The sequence below is a fragment of the Thalassophryne amazonica genome, chromosome 15 (genome assembly GCF_902500255.1).
Source record: "Thalassophryne amazonica chromosome 15, fThaAma1.1, whole genome shotgun sequence".
Classification (NCBI taxonomy): Eukaryota; Metazoa; Chordata; class Actinopteri; order Batrachoidiformes; family Batrachoididae; genus Thalassophryne; species Thalassophryne amazonica.
The window spans coordinates 39812270-39839463 of record NC_047117.1 but is presented as its reverse complement, the minus strand read 5'-3'; the positions used below and the strand labels follow the sequence as shown (position 1 = coordinate 39839463).

The following is a 27194-nucleotide window of genomic DNA, read 5'->3' as shown; positions in this document are numbered from 1 at the left end:
GCACAACCTTTGTTTCTGTAGCCACTAACGACTGGGAGTGAAGAGATGGAGGTTATTTTGACCTTATGCTGTACAAATGCTTACTGTTTTAAACAGGACACTCCAAGCTTTTGCAGAACAGATGATAAGTGCAAACAGAGGAGCCTGCAAGAACGAGATGTGCTGACCTTCAAAGATATGATTAAACAAAGGAACTGTTTTTCCACGCAGCTGCACTTATTGACGTGTTTGTTTTACGGGAAGAAACTTGTCTCGCGCTCCCCCCCCCCCTTAGGACAAGTTTCACAATGTGGGTAGGGCTTTCTCCTAATAAAAAGAGTGAGCATGCGCAACAGTCCTTAGTGCTTTCAGTGGTACTACGTGTACGGACTGTTTGCACTCCTCGCGAGCTAAATTTGACTTTCTGTCTCACTGGTGTTTTTTGACTCTGTTTGTCTTGTTAAAGGTTTTAAGAATGTTTGGAGGAGAAAATACCCAACAGCTATATAAAAAAAAAAATTGAAAATTGAATTGAATTGAAATGTGTGATCCGGTCTCGACATGACCAAAGTAGGACCTGTGTGTGCATTCTCTGTATTACATCGGACCTGTTCCCAGTGGGTGTTGGACTCTGCCAGGGCTGCCCCATCCTGTTTGTGATGTTCATGGACGGGATTTCAAGGCGCAGTCAGGGACCAAAGGGTGTCCAGTGTGGTGACTTCAGAGTTGTATCTCTGCATTTTGAGGATGATGCAGTTCTGTTGGCTTCATCGGATAGTGACCTCCGATGTACACTGAGCAGGTTAGAGTCCAAGTGTGAAGCGACTAGGATGAGAATCAGCACCTCCAAATCTGAGACCATAGTCCTCTGTTGGAAAAGGATGGATTGTTCCCTCTGGGTCTGAGGAACAACCACAACTTCCAACTTCTCCACCTGGGGAGTACCAGGTGGAGAAGTTGAAGTATCTCGGGGTCTTGTTCACACCTGATGGTAAGTTGGAGCAAGTCCAACTGGAAGGAGGTCCTGGGGGAGACCGAGGACATGCCGGAAGCATTATATTTCCCAGCTCGCTTGGGAACCCCATGAAGAGTTACAGGACTTGGCCAAGGACAGGGAAGTGTGGGCTTGGTCGGCTGCCACCACATGTTCTGACCCAGATGCGTCAGAAAATGAATGAATGAATGGATGTATATTGTCAAGTTTTTGCCCCACATAATTTTTACATTTGAAGTTTGTCACATAACTCTCAGGTAAGAAGTATTATTTCAGCACATTTAATGGCACAATTGGATTAACCTGTACAGAAATAATATTAATAAAAAAGATAAACATTTGTTCATTTCTGTAACACAAAGCTTAACATTCATAATAAAATAAAATAAAATGTCATATACAAAACATATCTGAGGTATAAATATATTTGTTTTAAATTAACTCATTGTCTTATGTTATTTGGCAGCATTGTGGTTAAGGTACATTTAGGATATGAAGAACAGCTGAGTGAATTAATCATACAAGGAAAAATGATAAACAAGGGAACCTCAGGAGCATAAAACATGACAGTGCTTGAACATCAATGTTATTATGAAGATAAATCACTACACCTTTGTAATATTTCAAGCCATAAGTCCTCATATTTTTACCAACTGCCATTGTTTTATTTTTGTTTGTTTTTAAGCAATGTGTGTTCCAGTTCACAATTTCAAAATCAAAGCTTAGGCAAGGGGCTGAAAACTAGGAGGTGAAGAAATTATTTTCCACTTGGACCATTTTATAAACACACGTCTCTTTAAATATGAACCTGACAGTACAGAGTAAGACACTTACACAGATATTTTTCCTTCCTTTGAAATCAGTCACTGCCTCTTTAGTAAATGTTCCACCTTTATTACGCAACCATTTGGCCTCAATCATCTTTTCTCTCAAGGAATCAAAATGACAAGTGTTTCTTTGTGTTCTTGGATACAACATCATAGTGAAAGCAAAGATTTTTAAATGACAAGTCTTTTGTTCATGGTAATGAGTCATTTACGTCATCAGGAGAGAGTCTTCAAGGGAGCCCACAGGGGAGAGTTCGTTGTTCATGATAATGAGTCATTCACGTCATCAGGAGAGAGTCCACAAGGGAGCCATCAGGGGAGGCTTCCATCCTGTCATTAGGAGAGTGCTAACTAGAGCACAATAGGTGCTAATTAGAGCTATTGTTTAGTCACTAGCCCATAGAAGTCAGCCTCTCGGTAGGTGGGGTCTGGTTAGGTTAAAAAACTCGAGCTTTTGCTGGCTTCTGGTTTATTCTTCTCTACAAGAGTCAAGACAGAAGTCAGACTATCAGAGCAAGAATTTTAGCTGAGGAAGCTTCTGTGATTTGAAGCGAAACGTCCTCATGTCATTTGGGTTGGTAGATTATGATATTGAGAGCTCATATGAAATGTTGTAGACATGTATGATCATTTATGTTAAAGAGCACTTAGAGCACTTTTGTATGGCTGGTCTAAAGCCACCAGCAGGCTACCATGCCGTCTGCTATAACAGCGATGTGTGATGTCACATGGGCACAGAGGTTCACAACTTCGCCGGTGTTGCTCTTCAGTATAGAAGGGCAAAGCACGTAAGCAGCAATCAGCATCCCGGATCGGTATTGGGTTCCGATATTGACGTAATTCGCGGATCGGAATTTCCCGATCCAAACTGCAGGATTTTCCGATAGTGGAGAGAAACCACGTCTGTGAAACCTCTCTTGTGCTGCCTGCTCCCTCCTCTGTTTACTGCTGAACGGGAGGAGAGGAGGTGGAGGTTTCTGCGGTGAAGCTGAGCTGTTTCTTCCAGCCGAGACGAGTTTTAAGCCACCGGTAATGGCAAATTTCTGTTCAGCTCTCGGGTTCAAATGGTCTGTGCCACCAAGTACAGATTTTCTGAAAAATGAACTGAATTATTACTGAAAAATCAACTGCTTCAACGTCCCGAGGCTGTGAAATGCTTTAACATCAGCTCAGAGCACAGCCGAGGACAGCCGAACAGAGACTCACTTTCTCTCCGCAGAATGGGGGAAAACCACCAAAATCCTTCAGTGTTTACCCAGAGTTACTCCCATGAGCATCACTGATGATACATTTAGAAATTTAGTTTATTTTACAGTTGAAAGGCTTTGTGTTTGCTCAGCAGGAAAACAGTGAGCGAGAGAGAGAGAAAGAGAGAGAGCGAGAGAGGACTTTTACATCAGCACGTGTTCCCCATGTGTAGCTTTTCTGTGCCCATGCCATGTCACAGCAATTCCGCAAGCTATCCAAGGTTTTTTTTTTACTGATTGATTAAAATTGTGTTAATGGCAGCATTTATGGAATTGTCAATGATGGATGAATTCTGCTTAACAGAATGTTTACCAAATAGATCAGGGGTAGGCAACCTGTTCCAGAAAGAGCCATGAGGGTGCAGGTTTTCTTTGCAGCCACTGACTCCACCAGGTGATTTCACTGATTAACTGATTCCATCTGCTCAAAGTGATATTAATCAGTAAAATCACCTGGTGGAGTCAGTGGCTGCAAAGAAAACCTGCACCCTCATGGCTCTTTCTGGAACAGGTTGCCTACCCCTGAAATAGATTTTCAGAGATGATTATTTCAGTTGTAAGAGCTCCTTATTTTCATTGATACACATCAATCATTAGTTTATAGCACAGTCTATCGTCTCAGCTGTATTTTATCAGTGGGTTTTCTTTTCCTTTAAAGGCCAAATTGATGTTGGGTTGTTATGATTTCAAAGAGATGTAACTATTATTATTATTATTATTATTAGTCACATCTCATTGAAATCAGAACCAGCCCATAAAGGACAAACTGACTTTGGGTCATTATGACTTCAAAGAAATGTGACTACTGTGCTATTTATTGTGATATAGCTGTCGGTAACTCAATGTACTTTATACATTTTCAGCTCAACCTTATTTAGTATAAACATTTAATAATTCAACAATTTTTTTTATCAAATTAGAAATGTTTTATGAAGTTTGAAAAATGTGATTTTCTTTCTGTCGTGCTGGGAGTCTGTCACAAACAGCTCGGGTTTTAACTGCTCTTAACTATTTGTATATGATGCTGTACAAGTTTTCCAACACATTATCAAGAACAAAAGTTCTTCTACTTCAAATCTAGGGGCATTTGAGGTTTACAGACTTTTAATTTCTCTGCGATATTTTTGTATTTTAGTACAGAACGCTCAGACCTTTCCTGTTGGTGAACCAGCCACCAATACACAGCCAGACATTATGACCTCCCATCTTATGTTTGCACACCTATCATCGGCACATTCACGTCTTTCTTTGCCTGTGAAATCAACAATCACATAGCATAATATTGTCTAATATTCCTGCTGTAACAGAAAAACAGTTACATCAACTGTTGCTGTGAACACAAAACTATGTACATGTTATGATGCAACTGGAAACCAGTGCAAGTAGGATTTATCAATTACCTCATGAATGCATGAGATAATTGATAACATGATTCTCACACACACAGAGTGAACTCACTTGCTTCTCAGAAGCAATAGCACCCTTTGGCAACAGCATAAACATCACGTCTTGCGTCAGCAAAGCCATGTCCTTTGTCCCATCATGTGAGTCCTTTTGGAAAGATGCTGAGTCCGACAGAAGACTCTGAGACAATAGTCTGTTGTGATGTAGTGAAAACAAACACAAAACTCCTTCAATCCAGGACTTCTCCTTTACATTTGTGTAGTATATACAAGTTTGAAACCCGTCTAACTTTGTGCTGTTGGAACGAGTTGCGTCCTTTCAAATTCCAAGCAGAATCTAAAACGTGCTCCAATCAGTCCAGGTTGAAATAAGCTGCTGACACATCTCTGGCTGCTGCTGCTTTCTCATTTGTCCAGGGGTACAGTGAATGAGTCGCGTATCCGTGCCACCTCGGCAGCGCACAAATGTCCGTACATTTTATTGTACCACTCCGGGAAACGACCCCTGAATGTGGATGGAGAGGCACACTGTTAGCAAATTCTAATCCCACTGATTTATCAGCCAATTTTAGCTGCATTAAACTATATTTAATGGATACCTCATTTAAAGTCTTCAAAAGACCTTTGCTCCTGTAAGCCATTTACTCACCTCCAGTCAATCCTGGAAATATGTGTAAGTCTGGATTTGTTGGCTCCACAGGGCTCGATAAAGTAGCGAGACATGTGGACCTTTGCCCGGACACCCACAACCGAAACCTCTTCATGGTCCACAGAGGTGCAAACCAGTGCGCACGCTCCCTTTGGGAGGTCTGTGACCCATGTTCTGTCACAGAGAGGAAAGAGTAAATGATAAGAATGTCCTGATCAAAACATGTGGGAATGCAAACAGAGAAACTTCAATAAAATCCCAGTACAACTATTAAATTGAATGCGATAGAATTACAGCAGGAAAATCTTCATGTCAGTCTTACTAGTTTGATACATAAGATAAGATAAAACTTTATTGATCTCACAGAGGAGAAATTCATAACATCAGTGTCAGGATTAAGTCTGCCAAGGTCTGCTCTCACAGGAAACCTGCACAACCTGTTGCTTCTTCTATCCACCCTTTTCAGGTTTCAAATCCGGCAAAACTTCGACGAGGTCGCCGCGCTGCGAGATCTCAGTAACATTGAGAACTGCATTGAGACGCTCTGATCACGCTGCACTTTAACTGCTGCACACGGACAACACCATTAACATCACAACATAAAACTATTTTTATATTGTGCCTAAAACTCATGAATATATTCTCTGGGTTTATAGACGTTGTTATTGCGTTTGTTTTATGTAAACATGCGAGAATCACAGTCTCTCTCTTCGTTATTTTCAATGAGAGCTGCTGTGAGCTACACTCGCTTCCTGATCATGTCGTTCTGGGGGGAAAGTGAAGTTTGTTCTTTAACGTCCTGATTATTGTCCTTTACAACACTGTTTGTCCACTTTGTTCCAGACTAATATATAATATGTCCGAAATTCGGTTTGCATTTATTAAATTCCACGCAGATTAAACGTAACAGACACAGATTATTTGTTATAATTGTTTTAGCAAGTTTTCAGGTTAACATGCATGCAGTCTCTTATTAATGTGATGAAAAGCATAAAAAAATTTTTTAGTATAATATTCATTTACAATTGTCATCATGTGGATTCTTTACGTTGTTTTGACTGCAGCAACTCTCTGGTGCACAAGGGATTATGGGATACATGAAAACCCTGGGTAGCAATTTCTTTTTATTTACAAACTTACCTTGTGACTCCATCATTATGTTAGTTAAAATGGGTTGTAACTGGAAAAAAAAACTGACTGATGACAGCAATAAAAAAACACATCTAAAAGTTTGTAGTAATAAATATATTTGGACATTGAAGCACACATTAAATACAATATATTAAAATATGTCCAAAATAAAAATATATTTGAAACCAAATAATGCAAATATATGACAGGAGACATACAAATTACTGACTTTTATCTTCAAGCCCAATATTATTATATTTGTATACAGTTGTGCTCAAACGTTTACATACCCTGGCAGAATTTTAGTTTTTTTTTTTTTAGGGGTTTTTTTTTGGCCATTTTTCAGAGAATGTGAATGATAACACAAAAACTTTTTTTTTCCACTCATGGTTAGTTGTTGGGTGAAGCCATTTATTGTCAAACAACTGTGTTTACTCTTTTAAATAATAATAACAACAGAAACTACCCAAATGACCCTGATCAAAAGTTTACATACTCATGTTCTTAATACAGTGTATTGCCCCATTTAAGGCCCCTTCACACATAACACGAAACTGGGCAAAAGAAGCAGACACCGTCCAAAAATCCGCGAACAAAAAAAACGAAACATTCCACCTGCTGTCGGGAGGAAGACACGGTCGGACAGGCGTGCACGATACCACGGTGACGGTTTTGTGCATGATCCTGTTCGTGTGCATGAACACAGTGTGAGCACGTGGAAACTCACGCACACAGCAGAGGGGCAAAAAAAAAACAAAAAACACCACAATTTATAATACGTAATTCCTGTTGTAAGAGTGGAGTTAGCCTCTGCCTAGAGCACCAGGAAGTAATGAAATGATGTGGATTACTGTTCTCACTTTGATGCTTTTTACATGAATTACCTGATGAGCTCCCCTCATGAGACATCAGCCAGGCTCCTGTCTCCTGAACAGCTGGCTCCCGTGTCATGAACACATCAGCCAGCACAGCGTGTCCAGCGTGCAGTGTTCCACTGGTGACCGCGTTGCAAGTGTGATATGTGTTTTAATTATTACAATGTGGGGAAATCCCATAGATACAGGCACGATATTCACCAGCATTGCGGTGCACTGACGAGGTGGTCAGCTGAAGTAATGTGTGTTTTCATTTTCACATGAGGACAGCATGCCCATGTCCATGCCTCATGGTGAAGTTATGCGATGTCATATTCTACAAGCCACTATAGGTGTTCTCCAGCTGTGACTTGTGAGCACAGATATCTGAAGAGCTGCAGGTCACAGGGACATGCCCACCTTTGTCTGCAGACCTCGTCAGCTCACAGAAAAAAAGGCTCACTCTCTGTTCCTTTGTTCTGTGATTTTTTTTTTATGTTTTATGTATGTATTATTTTTTTTTCCTCTTGCACCTGTTGGATTTCTGTGTTTGTAATTTGCCACTTTGCGTGCACGGTCAGGTCCAGCTGACAGTTGGTGGTCATTATGTATTTGTCTGTCTGTTAGAAGGATTATGAAAAAAACTACTACACAGATTTTGACAAAATTTTCACCACAGAGACATTAGGCCATGGAAGAATTCACTGACTTTTGGAGGTGATCTGGATTCTTGATCAAGATTTCACTTTATATAGGCTTTTAAGGATTATGTCAAAACTATGTCATGGATTCTCCCCAAATTTGCACCACAGATAGATATTAGGCCATGGAAGACTCCACTGAATTTTGGAAGATCCAGATTCTGGATCAGGATTTCAATTTGTATGCTTCACTGTTGGATGTTGAACATTATGTGAAGATTACTTAACGGATTTTCACCACACACTGGTGTTAGGCCTTGGAAGATTCCGTGAGGTGATCTGGATCTGGATCCAGATTCTGGATCAGTTTTTCTCTTTGTAGACTTTTAAGGATTACATCAAAACTACACAGATACGACATCACAATGTACAACCCCAAATCCAATGAAGTTGGGATGTTATGTAAAATGTAAAACAGAATACAATGATTTTCAAATCCTCTTCAACCTATATTCAATTGAATGCACCACAAAGACAAGATATTTAATGTTCAAACTATAAACTTTATTGTTTTTGTGCAAATATTTGCTCATTTTGAAATGGATGCCTGCACATTTCAAAAAAGCTGGGACAGTGGTATGTTTGCCACTGTATTACATCACCTTTCTTTCTAACAACAGTGAATAAGCATTTGGGAACTGAGGACACTCATTGTTGAAGCTTTGTAGCTGGAATTCTTTGCCATTCTTGCTTGATGTACGACTCAGTTGTTCAACAGTCTCTGTTGTCGTATTTTGCACCTCATAATGCGTCACACATCTTCAGTGGATGACAGGTCTGGACTGCAGGCAGGCCAGTCTAGTACCCGCACTCTTTTACTACAAAGCCACAGTGTTGTAACAAGTGCAGAATGTGGCTTGGCATTGTTTTGGTGAAATAAGCAGGGACGTCCCTAAAAAAGACGTTGATTGGATGGCACCATGTGTTGCCCCAAAACCTGGATGTACCTTTCAGCATTGATGGTGCCATCGCAGATGTGTAAGCTGCCCATGCCATGGGCACTAACACACCCCCATACATCACAGATGCTGGATTTTGAACTTTGCACTGGTAACAATTTGGATGTTTTTTTCCTCTTTTGTCCAGAGGACACAACGTCCATGATTTCTAAAATTAAATTTGAAATGTGGACTCATCAGAACACAGCACACTTTTCCACTTTGCATCTGTCCATTTCAAATGACCTCGGACCCAGAGAAGGCAGCGGTGTTTCTGGATGTTGTTGATGTATGCATGGTAGAGTTTTAACTTGCACTCGGTCGATGTAGCGGCGAACTGTGTTAACTGACAATGGTTTTCTAAAGTGTTCTTGAGCCCAAGTGGTAAGATCCTTTCCACAGTGATGTCGGTTTTTCAATGCAGTGCATTCAATGTTGGTTTTCGGCCTTGATGCTTACATGTAGAAAGTTCTACAGATTCTCTGAATATTCTGATTATATTATGGACTGTAGATGATGGAATCCCTAAATTCCTTGCAATTGAACACTGAGAAACATTGTTCTTAAACTGACTATTTTTTCACGCAGTTGTTCAAAAAGTGGTGATCCTCACCCCATCTTTGCTTGTGAATGGCTGAGCCTTTTGGGGATGCTCGTTTTATACCCAGTCATGACACTCACCTGTTTTCAGTTAGGCGTTCTTTGAGCACTGATCAACTTTCCCAGTCTTTTGTTGCCCCGTCCCAACTTTTTTGAAACGTGTTGCAGGCATCCATTTCAAAATTAGCAAATATTTGAACAAAAACAATAAAGTTTATCAGTTTGAACATTACTTGAACTTGAACAAAATGAATCGTTACACAGCTTGAAGATGTTTGAACATATCTCATTCACATGCCGATTATCTACATATTAAAAGTGTGCGTGGGTGCGTGAGTTTATTAATAAGTTCAATGTAAGTACATAATATAATTATAAATAAGTTAAAATTACATGCATGACACAAGAAAGTGAAAAAAGTTATTTCCACTGTGGTCCATTTAAAAATCAAATGACAAAACATAAATAATAATACAATAAAATAAAACCACTAATACTGATAATAATAATAATAAAAAGAATAATATTAATGTGTGAATATGATAACAATTACAACCTAAACAATTTATAAATGCATAAAGACAGTAACATAAAATAATTACATAGATCAAGCCGGTAGCGTGTTACTGACTCGATGTCATCCTACATACGGCGAATATCTCTCCTTCCTCTGTGTTTTTTCCAACATATTGTCTGCTTAAGAAACTCATAAGGCTCCCTAACACTTGCATGACTTGGATACATGCACATCATCCTGAAGATTCCACCTGCTGTGTTACCAGCTGGACGCTGTGCTTTGTTACACTGCACCGAGTGCTGGACACTGCGTATATAAAATAATTATTTCGTAGCGGATTCATCATTTTCTGTGCGAGTTGGAAATTGTCATGTTTACATTGTCATGGTTTGGTAAAACAGTTGCATGTTCTTTCCTTCTTGTGTGCAGCTGTAAAGTATGTTTGTGATAGATTTAACATCTTGTGATAATCGTTCAGACGAGCTGCGCTCTGATGAGATGCAATCACTCACACTGTTCACTTCTTCTTTACTCGACTTCAATCAATCAATCAATTTTATTTATATAGCGCCAAATCACAACAGTTGCCCCAAGGCGCTTTATATTGTAAGGCAAGGCTTGACAAGCTGCATGTAGTGTTGGTGAGTAGATCGCACCCTGTTGCATGACATTTATGCATGAAAGATTTTTTTGAACATTTCTAAATTCTCAGTACGCAACTGCATGCAATGGCGCCCCTCTCACGTTCAGTCTACACCTTTTAACGACAAGTTTACTCTCCTGCACGACACAGGGCGTGCAAGTGTGTGCATCAAACTCATGCAAGTGTCAGGTAGCCTTTAGGCTTCTTTAAAGTCCTCCTCCCTACTCTTACCAGTTTGGCACCTTAGGAGTTCTCTTAAGGCCTAAGGTGCTTTGCGGACAACTTTCATCTTACCAAGGGCAAATTCTAAGAAATGTCTAAGAATTTGAGGAATTCTAAGATTTTTTTTTCTTAGAATAACGTCACTAGGAGCTATTTTTAGCCTTAGGCTACTTTGTGGATATAGGCCCTGAACGTCAATGAAATCACCTGCTGAGGTGACTGATAGCAAGGAAAACCTCCAGTGTCTCGACCCTTCATGGTACATGATTGCCCACCCCTGATGTAAACCATCAAAAGTCATTTTTTCACAGGTTCTCATCAACATCCCAATGAAGTCTTAATGGGTGCAGTTATAGCAGAGAAATTAAAATGGTTTCTAATCAGCAAACTATTCACAAGTTGTCTGTCGTAACACACACACACACACACACACACACACACGAAAAGCTGACAAAACAAAACAAAAACATGATGTTGCATTTGTATTCACATGTACTCGTGAGCTGTCACACTGCCAGCGACTACTACCTATTGCAATGACACTGTGATCACCTGCTTTAGAGATAAATATCTAGCACATAATTGTTGTCTCATGTGTAAGACAGCTGTTCAAAGAGCTGACAACACTCAGTCATTCTGTCACTAACTTTCAGCACTACAGAAGAAGCTGTATGTGACAGCTGGACTGTACAGTGCAGACAAACAGCATCCAAAATGGAACCAGGTAAAACCAATCACAGTATGAGTATTTAACCTGATACCAATACATGGAGGAGTGCTGTGATGTCCCTATAAATACCTGTTTACATCAAATCACAACCATGCAGGAGATGAAGACACAAGTGAAGAACACAAAAACGGCCACATCTACCTGAGCACCAGGTGGTCTCTGGTGGGATGGGGGGCCATGGTATTCTTGACATACTGGTAGATTTCTGTCCTCTCGTCCAAACTCTCAATCACTCGGCTCTCCAGCAGGTCCTCATCCCAGTGACCCTGCTCCCGCAACACACGCATAAAAACCTCTTCTGGACCCGCAGGCACCTCCACAGTCACCTTCCACAGGCGCAGTGGGACGCCATCATGCACCTGTAAAATAAAATGTACACAATTTATATACAGTAAGTGTGTTTGGTTGTAATTTTGAAATAAATGATGATTGTCAGCCAAACCGATCACAATCCATTGTTAAAATCCGGTGAATTGCTAAGTGCTGCCAGATAGCTCACTGCTATGCTACAGCTAAAATATGGACAGAAGAGTGGCAATAAAAAACATCCACTAAACCAAGGCCGGGAAACTCTGTATTCACTGCTTTAATATATATCAAGTCAGCCCAGTCTCACGCTTTTTTTTCAAGCTCCCGTCATGAAATGAGTCACATTTTCGTGACATAGGCTTTTTTTATTTTACTATTATAACCCTACCCCTTCCCCTAACTCTAACCATAACCCCCACAGACACCCCCCCCCCCGCCACATCACCCTGCACTTTGTGATACAGTCATGAAATTAATTCATGCTCCAGTACCACAAACTAAGATTGATTTACTTTTGTGATGCCATCACGAAATTGTGTGAGATTGGGTTGATCAAGTTGGCATTGAAATCGCGAGGGAAGAGTCTGTGTGACAAACAGTCCATAATATCCTGAGAAATTGAAGGTCACGGTCATTCAATGTTGGTTTTCAGCCTTGCCGCTTACGTGTAGAAAGTTCTCCAGATTCTCTGAATCTTCTGATTATATTATGGACAGTAGATGATGGAATCCCTAAATTCCTTGCAATTGAACATTAAGAACATTGAACATTGTTCTTAAACTGAGTATTTTTTACTGACCACTTTGTGAACACAGTTGTTCACAAAGTGGTGATCCTCACCCCACCTTTGCTTGTGAATGGCTGAGACTTTTGGGGATGCTCGTTTTATACCCAGTCATGACACTCACTTTTCAGTTAGGTGTTCTTTGAGCATTGATCAACTTTCCCAGTCTTTTGTTGCCCCGTCCCAACTTTTTTGAGATGTGTTGCAGGCATCTATTTCAAAATTAGCAAATCAATCAATCAATCAATCAACTTTTTTCTTGTATAGCGCCAAATCACAACAAACAGTTGCCCCAAGGCGCTCCACATTGCAAGGCAAGGCCATACAATAATTATGAAACACAGTCTACGTCTAAAGCAACATAACCAAGGGATGGTCCAGGGTCACCCGATCCAGCCCTAACTATAAGCCTTAGCGAAAAGGAAAGTTTTAAGCCTAATCTTAAAAGTAGAGAGGGTATCTGTCTCCCTGATCTGAATTGGGAGCTGGTTCCACAGGAGAGGAGCCTGAAAGCTGAAGGCTCTGCCTCCCATTCTACTCTTACAAACCCTAGGAACTACAAGTAAGCCCGCAGTCTGAGAGCGAAGCGCTCTAATGGGGTAATATGGTACTACGAGGTCCCTAAGATAAGATGGGACCTGATTATTCAAAACCTTATAAGTAAGAAGAAGAATTTTAAATTCTATTCTAGCATTAACAGGAAGCCAATGAAGGGAGGCCAACACGGGTGAGATATGCTCTCTCCTGCTAGTCCCCGTCAGTACTCTAGCTGCAGCATTCTGAACCAACTGAAGGCTTTTTAGGGAACTTTTAGGACAACCTGATAATAATGAATTACAATAGTCCAGCCTAGAGGAAATAAATGCATGAATTAGTTTTTCAGCATCACTCTGAGACAAGACCTTTCTGATTTTAGAGATATTGCGTAAATGCAAAAAGGCAGTCCTACATATTTGTTTAATATGCGCTTTGAATGACATATCCTGATCAAAAATAACTCCAAGATTTCTCACAGTATTACTAGAGATCAGGGAAATGCCATCCAGAGTAACGATCTGGTTAGACACCATGCTTCTAAGATTTGTGGGGCCAAGTACAATAACTTCAGTTTTATCTGAGTTTAAAAGCAGGAAATTAGAGGTCATCCATGTCTTTATGTCTGTAAGACAATCCTGCAGTTTAGCTAATTGGTGCGTATCCTCTGGCTTCATGGATAGATAAAGCTGGGTATCATCTGCGTAACAATGAAAATTAAAGCAATACCGTCTAATAATACTGCCCAAGGGAAGCATGTATAAAGTGAATAAAATTGGTCCTAGCACAGAACCTTGTGGAACTCCATAATTAACTTTAGTCTGTGAAGAAGATTCCCCATTTACATGAACAAACTGTAATCTATTAGACAAATATGATTCAAACCACCGCAGCGCAATGCCTTTAATACCTATGACATGCTCTAATCTCTGTAATAAAATTTTATGGTCAACAGTATCAAAAGCAGCACTGAGGTCCAACAGAACAAGCACAGAGATAAGTCCACTGTCCGAAGCCATAAGAAGATCATTTGTAACCTTCACTAATGCTGTTTCTGTACTATGATGAATTCTAAAACCTGACTGAAACTCTTCAAATAGACCATTCCTCTGCAGGTGATCAGTTAGCTGTTTTACAACTACCCTCTCAAGAATCTTTGAGAGAAAAGGAAGGTTGGAGATTGGCCTATAATTAGCTAAGATAGCTGGGTCAAGTGATGGCTTTTTAAGTAATGGTTTAATTACTGCCACCTTAAAGGCCTGTGGTACATAACCAACTAACAAAGATAGATTGATCATATTTAAGATTGAAGCATTAAATAATGGTAGGACTTCCTTGAGCAGCCTGGCAGGAATGGGGCCTAATAAGCATGTTGATGGTTTGGATGAAGTAACTAATGAAAATAACTCAGACAGAACAATCGGAGAGAAAGAGTCTAACCAAATACCGGCATCACTGAAAGCAGCCAAAGATAACGATACATCTTTGGGATGGTTATGAGTAATTTTTTCTCTAATAGTCAAAATTTTGTTAGCAAAGAAAGTCATGAAGTCATTACTAGTTAAAGTTAATGGAATACTCAGCTCAATAGAGCTCTGACTCTTTGTCAGCCTGGCTACAGTGCTGAAAAGAAACCTGGGGTTGTTCTTATTTTCTTCAATTAGTGATGAGTAGAAAGATGTCCTAGCTTCACGAAGGGCTTTCTTATAGAGCAACAAACTCTTTTTCCAGGCTAAGTGAAGATCTTCTAAATTAGTGAGACGCCATTTCCTCTCCAACTTACGGGTTATCAGCTTTAAGCTACGAGTTTGTGAGTTATACCACGGAGTCAGACACTTCTGATTTAAAGCTCTCTTTTTCAGAGGAGCTACAGCATCCAAAGTTGTCTTCAATGAGGATGTAAAACTATTGACAAGATACTCTAACTCCCTTACAGAGTTTAGGTAGCTACTCTGCTCTGTGTTGGTATATGACATTAGAGAACATAAAGAAGGAATCATATCCTTAAACCTAGTTACAGCGCTTTCTGAAAGACTTCTAGTGTAATGAAACTTATTCCCCACTGCAGGGTAGTCCATCAGGGTAAATGTAAATGTTATTAAAAAATGATCAGACAAAAGGGAGTTTTCAGGGAATACTGTTAAGTCTTCTATTTCCATACCATAAGTCAGAACAAGATCTAAAATATGATTAAAGTGGTGGGTGGACTCATTTACTTTTTGAGCAAAGCCGATAGAGTCTAATAATAGATTAAATGCAGTGTTGAGGCTGTCATTCTCAGCATCTGTGTGGATGTTAAAATCGCCCACTATAATTATCTTATCTGAGCTAAGCACTAAGTCAGACAAAAGGTCTGAAAATTCACAGAGAAACTCACAGTAACGACCAGGTGGACGATAGATAATAACAAATAAAACTGGTTTTTGGGACTTCCAATTTGGATGGACAAGACTAAGAGACAAGCTTTCAAATGAATTAAAGCTCTGTCTAGGTTTTTGATTAATTAATAAGCTGGAATGGAAGATTGCTGCTAATCCTCCGCCCCGGCCCGTGCTACGAGCATTCTGACAGTTAGTGTGACTCGGGGGTGTTGACTCATTTAAACTAACATATTCATCCTGCTGTAACCAAGTTTCTGTTAGGCAGAATAAATCAATACGTTGATCAATTATTATATCATTTACCAACAGGGACTTAGAAGAAAGAGACCTAATGTTTAATAGACCACATTTAACTGTTTTAGTCTGTGGTGCAATTGAAGGTGCTATATTATTTTTTCTTTTTGAATTTTTATGCTTAAATAGATTTTTGCTAGTTATTGGTGGTCTGGGAGCAGGCACCATCTCTACGGGGATGGGGTAATAGGGGGATGGCAGGGGGAGAGAAGCTGCAGAGAGGTGTATAAGACCACAGCTCTGCCTCCTGGTCCCAACGCTAGACAGTCACAGTTTGGAGGATCCCAAAAAATTGGCCAGATTTCTAGAAATGAGAGCTGCTCCCTCTAAAGTGGGATGGATGCCGTCTCTCCTAACAAGACGAGGTTTTCCCCAGAAGCTTTGCCAATTATCAATGAAGCCCACCTCATTTTTTGGACACCACTCAGACAGCCAGCAATTCAAGGAGAACATGCGGCTAAACATGTCACTCCCGGTCTGATTGGGGAGGGGCCCAGAGAAAACAACAGAGTCCGACATTGTTTTTGCAAAGTTACACACCGATTCAATGTTAATTTTAGTGACCTCCGATTGGCGTAACCGAGTGTCATTACTGCCGACGTGAATTACAATCTTACCAAATTTACGCTTAGCCTTAGCCAGCAATTTCAAATGTCCTTCGATGTCGCCTGCTCTGGCCCCCGGAAGACAATTGACAATGGTTGCTGGTGTCGCTAACTTCACATTTCTCAAAACAGAGTCGCCAATAACCAGAGTTGGATCCTCGGCGAGTGTATCGTCGAGTGGGGAAAAACGGTTAGAGATGTGAACGGGTTGACGGTGTACACGGGGCTTCTGTTTAGGGCTACGCTTCCTCCTCACAGTCACCCAGTCAGCCTGCCTTCCCGACTGCACGGGGTCTGCCAGGGGGGAACTAACGGCGGCTAAGCTACCTTGGTCCGCACCGACTACAGGGGCCTGGCTAGCTGTAGAATTTTCCACGGTGCGGAGCCGAGCCTCCAATTCGCCCAGCCTGGCCTCCAAAGCTACGAATAAGCTGCACTTATTACAAGTACCGTTACTGCTAAAAGAGGCCGAGGAATAACTAAACATTTCACACCCAGAGCAGAAAAGTACGGGAGAGACAGGAGAAGCCGCCATGCTAAAACGGCTAAGAGCTAGTAGCTACGCTAAGCTAGCGGATTCCCAAACAGGGAATCCGACACTAGACAGGCTGTGGAGCAGCACAGGTAATGCACAACAACAGTGCTAAAAAATAAAATAAAATAAAAATAAAAATCCACAGGACAGGCTGTGGAGCAGCACAGGCAACGCACGACAACAGTGCTAAAACAAAATAAAAATCCACTAGACAGGCTGTGGAGCAGCACAGGTAACGCACGACAACAGTGCTAAAAAATAAAATAAAAATAAAAATCCACTGGACAGGCTGTAGAGCAGCACAGGCAACGCACGACAACAGTGCTAAAACAAAATAAAAATCCACTGGACAGGCTGTGGAGCAGCACAGGTAACGCACGACAACAGTGCTAAATCAAAATCCACTGGACAGGCTGTGGAGCAGCACAGGTAACGCACGACAACAATGCTAAAACAAAATAAAAATCCACTAGACAGGCTGTGGAGCAGCACAGGTAACGCACAACAACAGTGCTAAAAAATAAAATAAAATAAAAATAAAAATCCACTGGACAGGCTGTGAAGCAGCACAGGCAACGCACGACAACAGTGCTAAAACAAAATAAAAATCCACTAGACAGGCTGTGGAGCAGCACAGGTAACGCACGACAACAGCGCCAAAAAACAAAACAAAAATCCACTGAACAGGCTGTGGAGCAGCGCAGGTAACACACGACAACAGTGCCAAAAAATAAAATAAAAATCCACTGGACAGGCTGTGGAGCAGCACAGGTAACGCACGACAACAGTGGTAAAAAATAAAATAAAAATCCACTGAACAGGCTGTGGAGCAGCACAGGTAACACACGACAACAGTGGTAAAAAATAAAATAAAAATCCACTGAACAGGCTGTGGAGCAGCACAGGTAACGCACGACAACAGTGCTAAAAATAAAATAAAAATCCACTGGACAGGCTGTGGAGCAGCACAGGCAACGCACGACAACAGCGCTAAAATAAAATAAAAATCCACTGAACAGGCTGTGGAGCAGCACAGGTAACACACGACAACAGTGCTAAAAAATAAAATAAAAATCCACTGAACAGGCTGTGGAGCAGCACAGGTAACACACGACAACAGTGCTAAAAAATAAAATAAAAATCCACTGAACAGGCTGTGGAGCAGCACAGGTAACACATGACAACAGTGCTAAAAAATAAAATAAAAATCCACTGAACAGGCTGTGGAGCAGCACAGGTAACACACGACAACAGTGCTAAAAAATAAAATAAAAATCCACTGAACAGGCTGTGGAGCAGCACAGGTAACACACGACAACAGTGCTAAAAAATAAAATAAAAATCCACTGAACAGGCTGTGGAGCAGCACAGGTAACACACGACAACAGTGCTAAAATAAAATAAAAATCCACTAGGCAAGCTGTGGAGCAGCACGACAACAGTGCTAAAAAATAAAACAAAAATAAAAACGAAAGCATTAGCAAGCTAGTTAGCCTGCCAACGCTGATGAAGGCCAGCTGATAAAAGAGCTCCGTCGCGATGCTTCGACCGTTAGAGGTCTTCCTTAGGCGTTGGAGCACGGTGAAAAAGTAAAAAAAAAGTAAAAAAGTAAAAAAGTCTTGAAAAAGACTGTTAATTCAAAGAACTCAAACAGCTCAGTTCAAACAGCTAACAGATACAGCAGAACACCGCTGTGCTCCGGAACAGGAAGTCAACTGATGAAACTCCATCCACACCAATATTTGAACAAAAACAATAAAGTTTATCGGTTTGAACATTACTTGAACCTTTATAACCAATCATGACACTCACAATTAGTGTCCTCAGTTCCCAAACACTTATTAAGTGTTGTTAGAAGGAAAGGTGATGTAACACATTGGTAAACATACCACTGCCCCAGCTTTTTTGAAACATGTTGCAGGCATCCATTTCAAAATGAGCAAATATTTGAACAAAAACAAAGTTTATCAGTTTGAAAATTAAATATCTTGTCTTTGTGGTGTATTCAATTGAATATAGGCTGAAGAGGATTTGCAAATCATTGCATTCTGTTTTTATTTACATTTCACACAAAGTCCCAACTTCATTGGAATTGGGGTTGTAGATATAGCTGGTGAACACCACCGTACAGTGCATCCGGAAAGTATTCACTGCACCTCACTTTTTCCACATATTGTTACAGCCTTATTCCAAAATAGATTAAATTAATTTTTCCCTCAAAATTCTACAGAAAATACCCCATAATGACTGTGAAATAAATGTTTATTTTTTTTCAGATTGTTGCAAATTTATATATATATATATATATATATATATATATATATATAAAGAAATTACATGTACATAAGTATTCATAGCCTTTGCCGTGAAGCTCAAAACTGAGCACTGGTGCATCCTGTTTCCACTGATCATCTTTGAGATGATGATTAGTATGATTAGTATCTTTTTTCCTTAATAAATATGTAAAAAAAAAAAAAAAATCACAAAACTTATTTCATGTTGTCATTATGGGGTGTTGTGAGTAGAATTTTGAGGGAAAAAATAAGTTACTCTATTTTGGAATAAGGCTGTAACATAAAATGTGGAAAAAGTGAAGCGCTGTGAATACTTTCTGGGTGCATCGTACAGAAAATGTGATGAACTGGAGTTTGTGCATAAGCTATACCTGTTACACAAATCAGATGTATGTTTGTACTGATAAGGAACACAAAACTCAATGCCTGTTGACACGCATATTTCAGAAACAATACGTTTATACAGGACCTCTGCTCACAAGACAGGACATGTCAACACAGGATAAAAGTGGACTTGTATACAACATGTGTGTCTCTAATAAGATGCTGTGGGACAGAGACCTGGGCCCGGTTTCATAAAGCAGTCAAATCTTGTTAGTTCACTAATAGTTAGTTGACTAATTTTTTATGACCCGCTTGCGCCACGAGGTGGGGCATATTGCATCCGGGTTGTCCGTCCATCTGTCTGTCCGTCTGTTCATCTGTCTGTCCGTCTGTTCATCTGTCTGTCCGTCCGTCCGTCCGCCCGGCCGCAATTCGTTCGCCGCAACGTAGCTCGGCACCTACTGCTCACATATTCGAAGGGTGGTGACCTTGACCTACTTTTCAAGGTCACCAGTAGTCACAACTGTCAAATCCTTCGCCTGAAATCTGTTCACTGCCATGTGCCTATTACTCGCAGAAACTTCATATTTGGTGGGTACATGCCTTGGAGGAGTACTTCACCTGGGTTCGAAGGGTGGTGACCTTGACCTACTTTTCAAGGTCACCAGTAGTCACAACTGTCAAATCCTTCGCCTAAAATCTCTTCACTGCCATGTGCATATTACTTGCAGAAACTTCATATTTGGTGGGTACATGCCTTGGAAGAGTACTTCACATGGGTTTGAAAGGTGGTGACCTTGACCTACTTTTCAAGGTCACCAGTGGTCACAACTGTCAAATTATTTGCATGAAATTTGTTTGTCGCAATGTACCTCGGCACCTATTGCTTGCACAAACTACATATATAGTGGGTACATGCCTTGGAGGAGTACTTCACATGGGTTTGAAAGGTGGTGACCTTGACCTCCTTTTCAAGGTCACCAGTGGTCACAACTGTCAAATCCTTCACCTGAAATTTGTTTGCCGCAATGTACCTCGGCACCTATTGCTCGCAGAAACTTCATATTTGTGTCACATTTGTCAAATCCTTCGCCTGAAATTTCCTAGTGACCTGGTCACCAGTGGTCACAACTGTCCAATCCTTCGCCGCATTGTAGCCCGGCACCTACTGCTCGCAGAAACTACATATATAGTGGGTACATGAGTTGGAGGAGTACTTCGCATGGGTTCGAAGGCCTGTGTCCTTGACCTACTTTTAAAAAATTACCAGTAGTTGCATTTGTTCGAAGGATACCAACTTTTTATTGTCACTGTTGGCCACATCCTCTAAATACAGTGAGGAAAATAAGTATTTGAACACCCTGCGATTTTGCAAGTTCTCCCACTTAGAAATCATAGAGGGGTCTGAAATTTTCATCTTAGGTGCATGTCCACTGTGAGAGACATAATCTAAAAAAAAAAAAAATCCGGAAATCACAATGTATGATTTTTTAAATAATTTATTTGTATGTTACTGCTGCAAATAAGTATTTCAACACCTGTGAAAATCAATGTTAATATTTCGTACAGTAGCCTTTGTTTGCAATTACAGAGGTCAAACGTTTCCTGTAGTTTTCCCCAGGTTTTCACACACTGCAGCAGGGATTTTGGTCCAGTCCTCCATACAGATATTCTCCAAATCTTTCAGGTTTGGAGTTTCAGCTCCCTCCAAAGATTTTCTATTGGGTTCAGGTCTGGAGACTGGCCAGGCCACTCCAGGACCTTGAAATGCTTCTTACGGAGCCCCTCCTTAGTTGCCCAGACCGAGGGAGATTGACAGTCATCTTGTGTTTCTTCCACTTTCTAATTAATAATCATAACAGCTGTTGTCTTCTACCAAGGTGCTTGCCTGTTGTCCTGTAGTCCATCCCAGTCTTGTGCAGGTCTACAGTTTTGTTCCTGGTGTCTTTAGACAGCTCTTTGGTCTTGGCTATGGTGGACAGGTTGGAGTGTGATTGATTGTGTGAACAGGTGTCTTTTATACAGGTAACAAGTTCAAACAGGTGCAATTAATACAGGTAAAGAGTGCAGAATAAGAGGGCTTCTTAAAGAAAAATTAACAGGTCTGTGAGAGCCAGAATTCTTGCTGGTTGTTAGGGGTTCAAATACTTATTTGCAGCAGTAACATACAAATAAATTATTATAAAATCATACATTGTGATTTCTGGATTTTTTTTTTTTTTTTTTTAGATTATGTCTCTCACAGTGGACATGCAAATACTTATTTTTATCACTGTAAATATAATCAATCTCCAATTTTTCCACTGTGTATCCCAGTTTACATCAAACACATAAGGGTTAAACCAAATACCTACCCCACACATGTACATATTATTGCACTTTACATGGAAAATAGTACTACACGCAGGGCATTTTGTGACAAATGTCTCTAGCTGAAGTTAGTCGTTGCACAAAGCACTAACTTGGCTAAAGTTTCACATTACCTGAGTAAAGTTTTTAGCTTGGTACAAAGGGAGCTAATCTTATTTTAGTTGACAAAACTTCAGTGTCTTACCGCAAAAAATGACGGCTATCATGTACCAATACTTGATGGAACACTTGAGCACCCCTTCGTTGCTCGTATTCCTCCAAAAGTAGAGCTTCCCCCGCTTTTGGCTGTGGTTGCAGCTGATGATGACTGTCTTGATGTTTTTGTGACAGTTCTCTCATTAGCCACCAGGCATCACTGTTATGCAAAGCAGCGTTGTGTGCACAAAAAGGCTTGACGGAAATGTAGAATAAGAAAATGAAGAGTCAAACTGCTAAGCTAAGTGCTAAGCAGTTTGTATGGGTCTGTAAATATTAATAAAGCCAGTTAACGAAACAAAGGCTGGATAGTTCATGACAACGACCAGCCTGGAAGTAAACAAAACTGTTGCGCATTGGAGCCATCTCTTAGCAATGGCACGCACGAGGCTGTTTTGCCTGTGAAAACTGCCGGCTCATGTCAGACGACTAATCTACAAGTTTAGCCACCGATGTGAAAGGGTGATGAGACAGATAATGTTGGACAGTAGTAGTAGTAGCCCCTAGTGTTGCTAAGCTGTCTACCAAAAAAAATACCATATTTTCTGGAGTAGAACTTTTTTTTTTCTTTTACAATTGCATAGTTAAACAAACAAGAAATCAATTCAACTAATCAGTTAAAAAACTTTGCCACTACGATCAATGTTAGATGCAAGATACATACATTAATACAAACAGAGGGGAGGATGACACTGTAATACTTAATACTGAGGAACCATCATACATACAGTGGTGTTCAGAATAATAGTAGTGCTATGTGACTAAAAAGATTAATTCAGGTTTTGAGTATATTTCTTATTGTTACATGGGAAACAAGGTAGCAGTAGATTCAGTAGATTCTCACAAATCCAACAAGACCAAGCATTCATGATATGCACACTCTTAAGGCTATGAAATTGGGCTATTAGTAAAAAAAAAAAAGTAGAAAAGGGGGTGTTCACAATAATAGCAGTGTGGCATCCAGTCAATGAGTTTGTCAATTTTGTGGAACAAACAGGTGTGAATCAGGTGTCCCCTATTTAAGGATGAAGCTAGCACCTGTTGAACATGCTTTTCTCTTTGAAAGCCTGAGGAAGATGGGACGTTCAAGACATTGTTCAGAAGAACAGCATAGTTTGATTAAAAAGTTGATTGGAGAGGGGAATACTTATACGCAGGTACAAAAAATTATAGGCTGTTCATCTACAATGATCTCCAGTGCTTTAAAATATACCAAAAAACCTGAGACGCGTGGAAGAAAATGGATAACAACCATCAAAATGGATAGAAGAATAACCAGAATGGCAAAGGCTCACCCACTGATCAGCTCCAGGATGATCAAAGACAGTCTGGAGTTACCTGTAAGTGCTGTGACAGTTAGAAGACGCCTGTGTGAAGCTAATTTATTTGCAAGAATCCCCCGCAAAGTCCCTCTGTTAAATAAAAGACATGTGCAGAAGAGGTTACAATTTGCCAAAGAACACATCAACTGGCCTAAAGAGAAATGGAGGAATATTTTATGGACTGATGAGAGTAAAATTGTTCTTTTTGGGTCCAAGGGCCGCAGACAGTTTGTGAGACGACCCCCAAACTCTGAATTCAAGCCACAGTTCACAGTGAAGACAGTGAAGCATGGTGGTGCAAGCATCATGATGTGGGCATGTTTCTCCTACTATGGTGCTGGGCCTATATATCACATACCAGGTATCATGGATCAGTTTGGATATGTCAAAATACTTGAAGAGGTCATGTTGCCTTATGCTGAAGAGGACATGCCCTTGAAATGGGTGTTTCAACAAGACAATGACCCCAAGCACACTAGTAAACGAGCAAAATCTTGGTTCCAAACCAACAAGATTAATACCTCACAGATGTGAAGAAATCATGAAAAACTGTGGTTATACAACTACTTGTAAATACTAGTTTAGTGATTCACAGGATTGCTAAAAAAGCAGTTTGAACATAATAGTATTGAGTTTGTAGCGTCAACAGCAGATGCTACTATTATTGTGATCACCCCCTTTTCTACTTTTTTTTACTAATAGCCCAATTTCATAGCCTTAAGAGTGGGCATATCATGAATGCTTGATTTGTGAGACTCTACTGACACCTTGTTTCCCATGTAACAATAAGAAATATACTCAAAACCTGGATTAATCTTTTTAGTCACACAGCAGTACTATTATTCTGAACACTACTGTACAGCCTTTTGTACCCCCAAATCTGAAAGATAATCATTTACTGTGTGTAGTGGGGTGGTTGAGAAAGGTCCCCAAGCTCCTTTTTTCTCTCTCTCTTCGTGGTGTGCATGTGTGACCTTCACCTGCCCTTCCTGATCAGCCTATAACATATAATTTAAAGCTAACAGATATATTAATTAAGGAAGGGCTTACCACCAAAACAGCATGAAGACAGACAAGAACAAAAGACAAGTGGTGACAGTAATAACTGTGAAGTGATGAAAAATGTGAGACACCAAAGAGGCAGAACCCCAACAATACAACATCCCAGGACAAACAGCCACACATAAACAAGCAGTGGCAGCAATAGTATGTTGTCTAGTTAGTGAGCATTCATACCCCAATCTAGGACACCAGAGTCTCGGTCCCTTTGGGAACACCCAAAACCAAATTGTGGTGACGGTCACAAAAACCTAACCATCCACACACAGAGACCCAGATCACAGCTAAATATCCAATCACTACTGTGGCTGGTGTGTTTGGACAAGACAAAAGTACAGAACCTTACCATATAACATGGACCACCCCGGCATGCCAAAAGTCACACGGGCGACTGCATGCAACTCGATGGAAAGGGGTCCAGGATGCAGGACCCCAAGAGAAACAAAGAGAAAAAGGACAGTAGAAGCGCTCAGAGGCCAGGAAGGACATCTACCAGGGCCACTGGGTTCCCAAGCTCCTTATGATATCATTATGACATCACAAGCATGAAAAAACTTTTACGCGATTTTTGGAAAAATGACACATTTTCAGCCCAATTTTTCAGCCTGAAGGAGGCAATATAGCTCAGGTTTGAAGACCTACCCCCTTTTCCTTCTTGGAGTGAATTGTGATTAAAACCAGTTATTTATTTTTCCTGGAGCAGTTTTAAAAATCACCAAAATGATAGACACGACAGCAAGTAAAATTTTATTAAAATTTAAAATTTCATGCCCAAAATATTGAAAACAAAGAAAGGGCATCAGCTTTACTTGTGGTTCTGTAACTGATATAAAGTATTGAAAGTACTTATTTCACTAACCCTAACCCTAGCCTCAGTAATGGTAGACTTGGATTTTCTAAGTCCTCCATCTCAAACAAGCTGAAGCTAACACCCCTAGTCCACAAAGCGCCATTCTACTATGATCGCCCACAATCCAAATAAGTGCAAAAACGGGATGGAACAGTTTAAGCTGGCTTGCCTCCTAACAGGTCTTATTCCCTTGTCTTTATGCAGATCTGACAACCCACCTGGAAATGAAAGTAAGGAGCTGTGCCCTAATAGGCTCATCTTTGTTCAGGTGTTTTATTAACATGCTTTTGTGGACTGAGAGGTGTTTTTTTCTTGGATGCAGGTATTAAAAATTATAACTGGAGCTTTGCCTCTGTAACCATGGATTAACCAAGTGGTAAACTTCGACGGCCTTAGACGACACCATACTGCAAGTAAACTTTATGCCACAACTTCATGCTATGCATTACTGAATTCGTCATCCCAACTCCTACCAACATGGCGATGCACCGATATGGGCTTCATATCAGCTGGTCTAGGTCTCTACAGAAAACCTATGCATGACGTCACTCCAGTACACATACAGTCTACAGGAGTAACAGTGAAGCTAATGTCACCAAGCTCCTGATTCTACTAACAGTGTGTACATACAAATTAAATTACATGAAAATTTCACTCAGCGGAAATACTGGAGCACAAATTTGTTAAGTCCTTTAGTCAGCTGACAAACTGATTGGTCAAACTCTTCTTCTTTTGTCCTTCAACAGGCACAGATGTGTGTGCAGCACAACTGGACAATAAATTATCTGTGCCTTTTTTGTGTACTTTTGAGGGACAAATTGTACAAGCATACTCTGATGTCAAAATGTGTGCCTAGTATGAAAAAATGCATGTGGGTTGGCATGTGTGCAAAGGCAGGATTTTTGCTTTCTGCTGGGTGTAATACGAGGTCTGTTAGAAAAGTATCGGACCTTTTTATTTTTTGCAAAAACCTGATGGATTTGAATCACGTGTGCTTGCATGAGCCAACCTTGAACCTTTGTGCGCATGCGTGAACTTTTTCACGCCGGTCGATTGCGTCATTTCCTGGTAAGCAGCCTTTGTGTGGGACGTGTGCTGTGCTCTCTGCGGATTTTCATTTCAAGGAAAAAGATGGAACGACTGGAGCAGCGCTGCATCAAATTTTGCCAGAAACTGGGCGACAGCCAGGTGGAAACCATTCGGATGATTCAGATAGCTTTCGGTGACGATGCTATGGGCATCACACAGATTAAGGAGCGGTACAACCGGTTTAAAGACGTCCGCACAACGGTGGAGAGCGAGCCACGCTCCGGTTGGCCATCAACATGCTGAAATGACCAGATCATTTCGAAAGTCAACGCTGTGGTGATGTGGGACCATCGTGTGACTGTCCGAGAAATTGCGGAAGAGGTGGACATCAGCACTTTTTCGGTACATTCCACTGTGACAGAAGATTTGGCCATGAAAAGAGTGGCTGTGAAATTCATGCTGCTGCTGACGGCGCAGCAAAAGCGCCTCCGTGTTGAAGTCTCACAGGACATGCTGTGACATGCCCACCTCTTCCACAATTTCTCGGATAGTCACACGACTGAAAAGTCACCGAAAGCCGTCTGAATCATCCGAATGGTTTCCACCTGGCTGTCGCCCAGTTTCTGGCAAAATTTGATGCGGCGCTGCTCCACTCGTTCAGTCTTTTTCCTTGAAATGAAAATCTGCCGAGTGCGCTGCACACATCCCACACAAATGCTGCTTACCAGAAAATGATGCCATTGACTAGCGTGAAAAAGTTCACGCATGCGCAAGAAGGTTCAAGGTTTGCTCATGCAAGCACACGTGATTCAAATCCATCAGGTTTTTCCAAAAAAAAAAAAAAAGGTCCGATACTTTTCTAACAGACCTCGTA

At 40.7% G+C, this 27194-nt stretch overlaps 1 protein-coding gene across 2 annotated transcripts in view; it reads right to left on the bottom strand.

Annotated features, from left to right (window-relative positions):
- Window positions 1-3221: 3221 nt before the first annotated feature.
- The window catches only part of dlc1 (DLC1 Rho GTPase activating protein), a 338881-nt gene continuing 314908 nt past the window's right edge, over window positions 3222-27194 (bottom strand). For both annotated transcript variants that reach the window (XM_034187341.1, XM_034187342.1), the window contains 3 exons: window positions 11577-11794; window positions 5100-5273; window positions 3222-4955 (listed from right to left, as the gene is read on the bottom strand). In XM_034187341.1, the coding sequence (XP_034043232.1) occupies window positions 4856-4955; window positions 5100-5273; window positions 11577-11794 (492 nt within the window). In that variant the 3' untranslated portion in view covers window positions 3222-4855. The remainder of the gene's footprint in view (window positions 4956-5099; window positions 5274-11576; window positions 11795-27194) is intronic.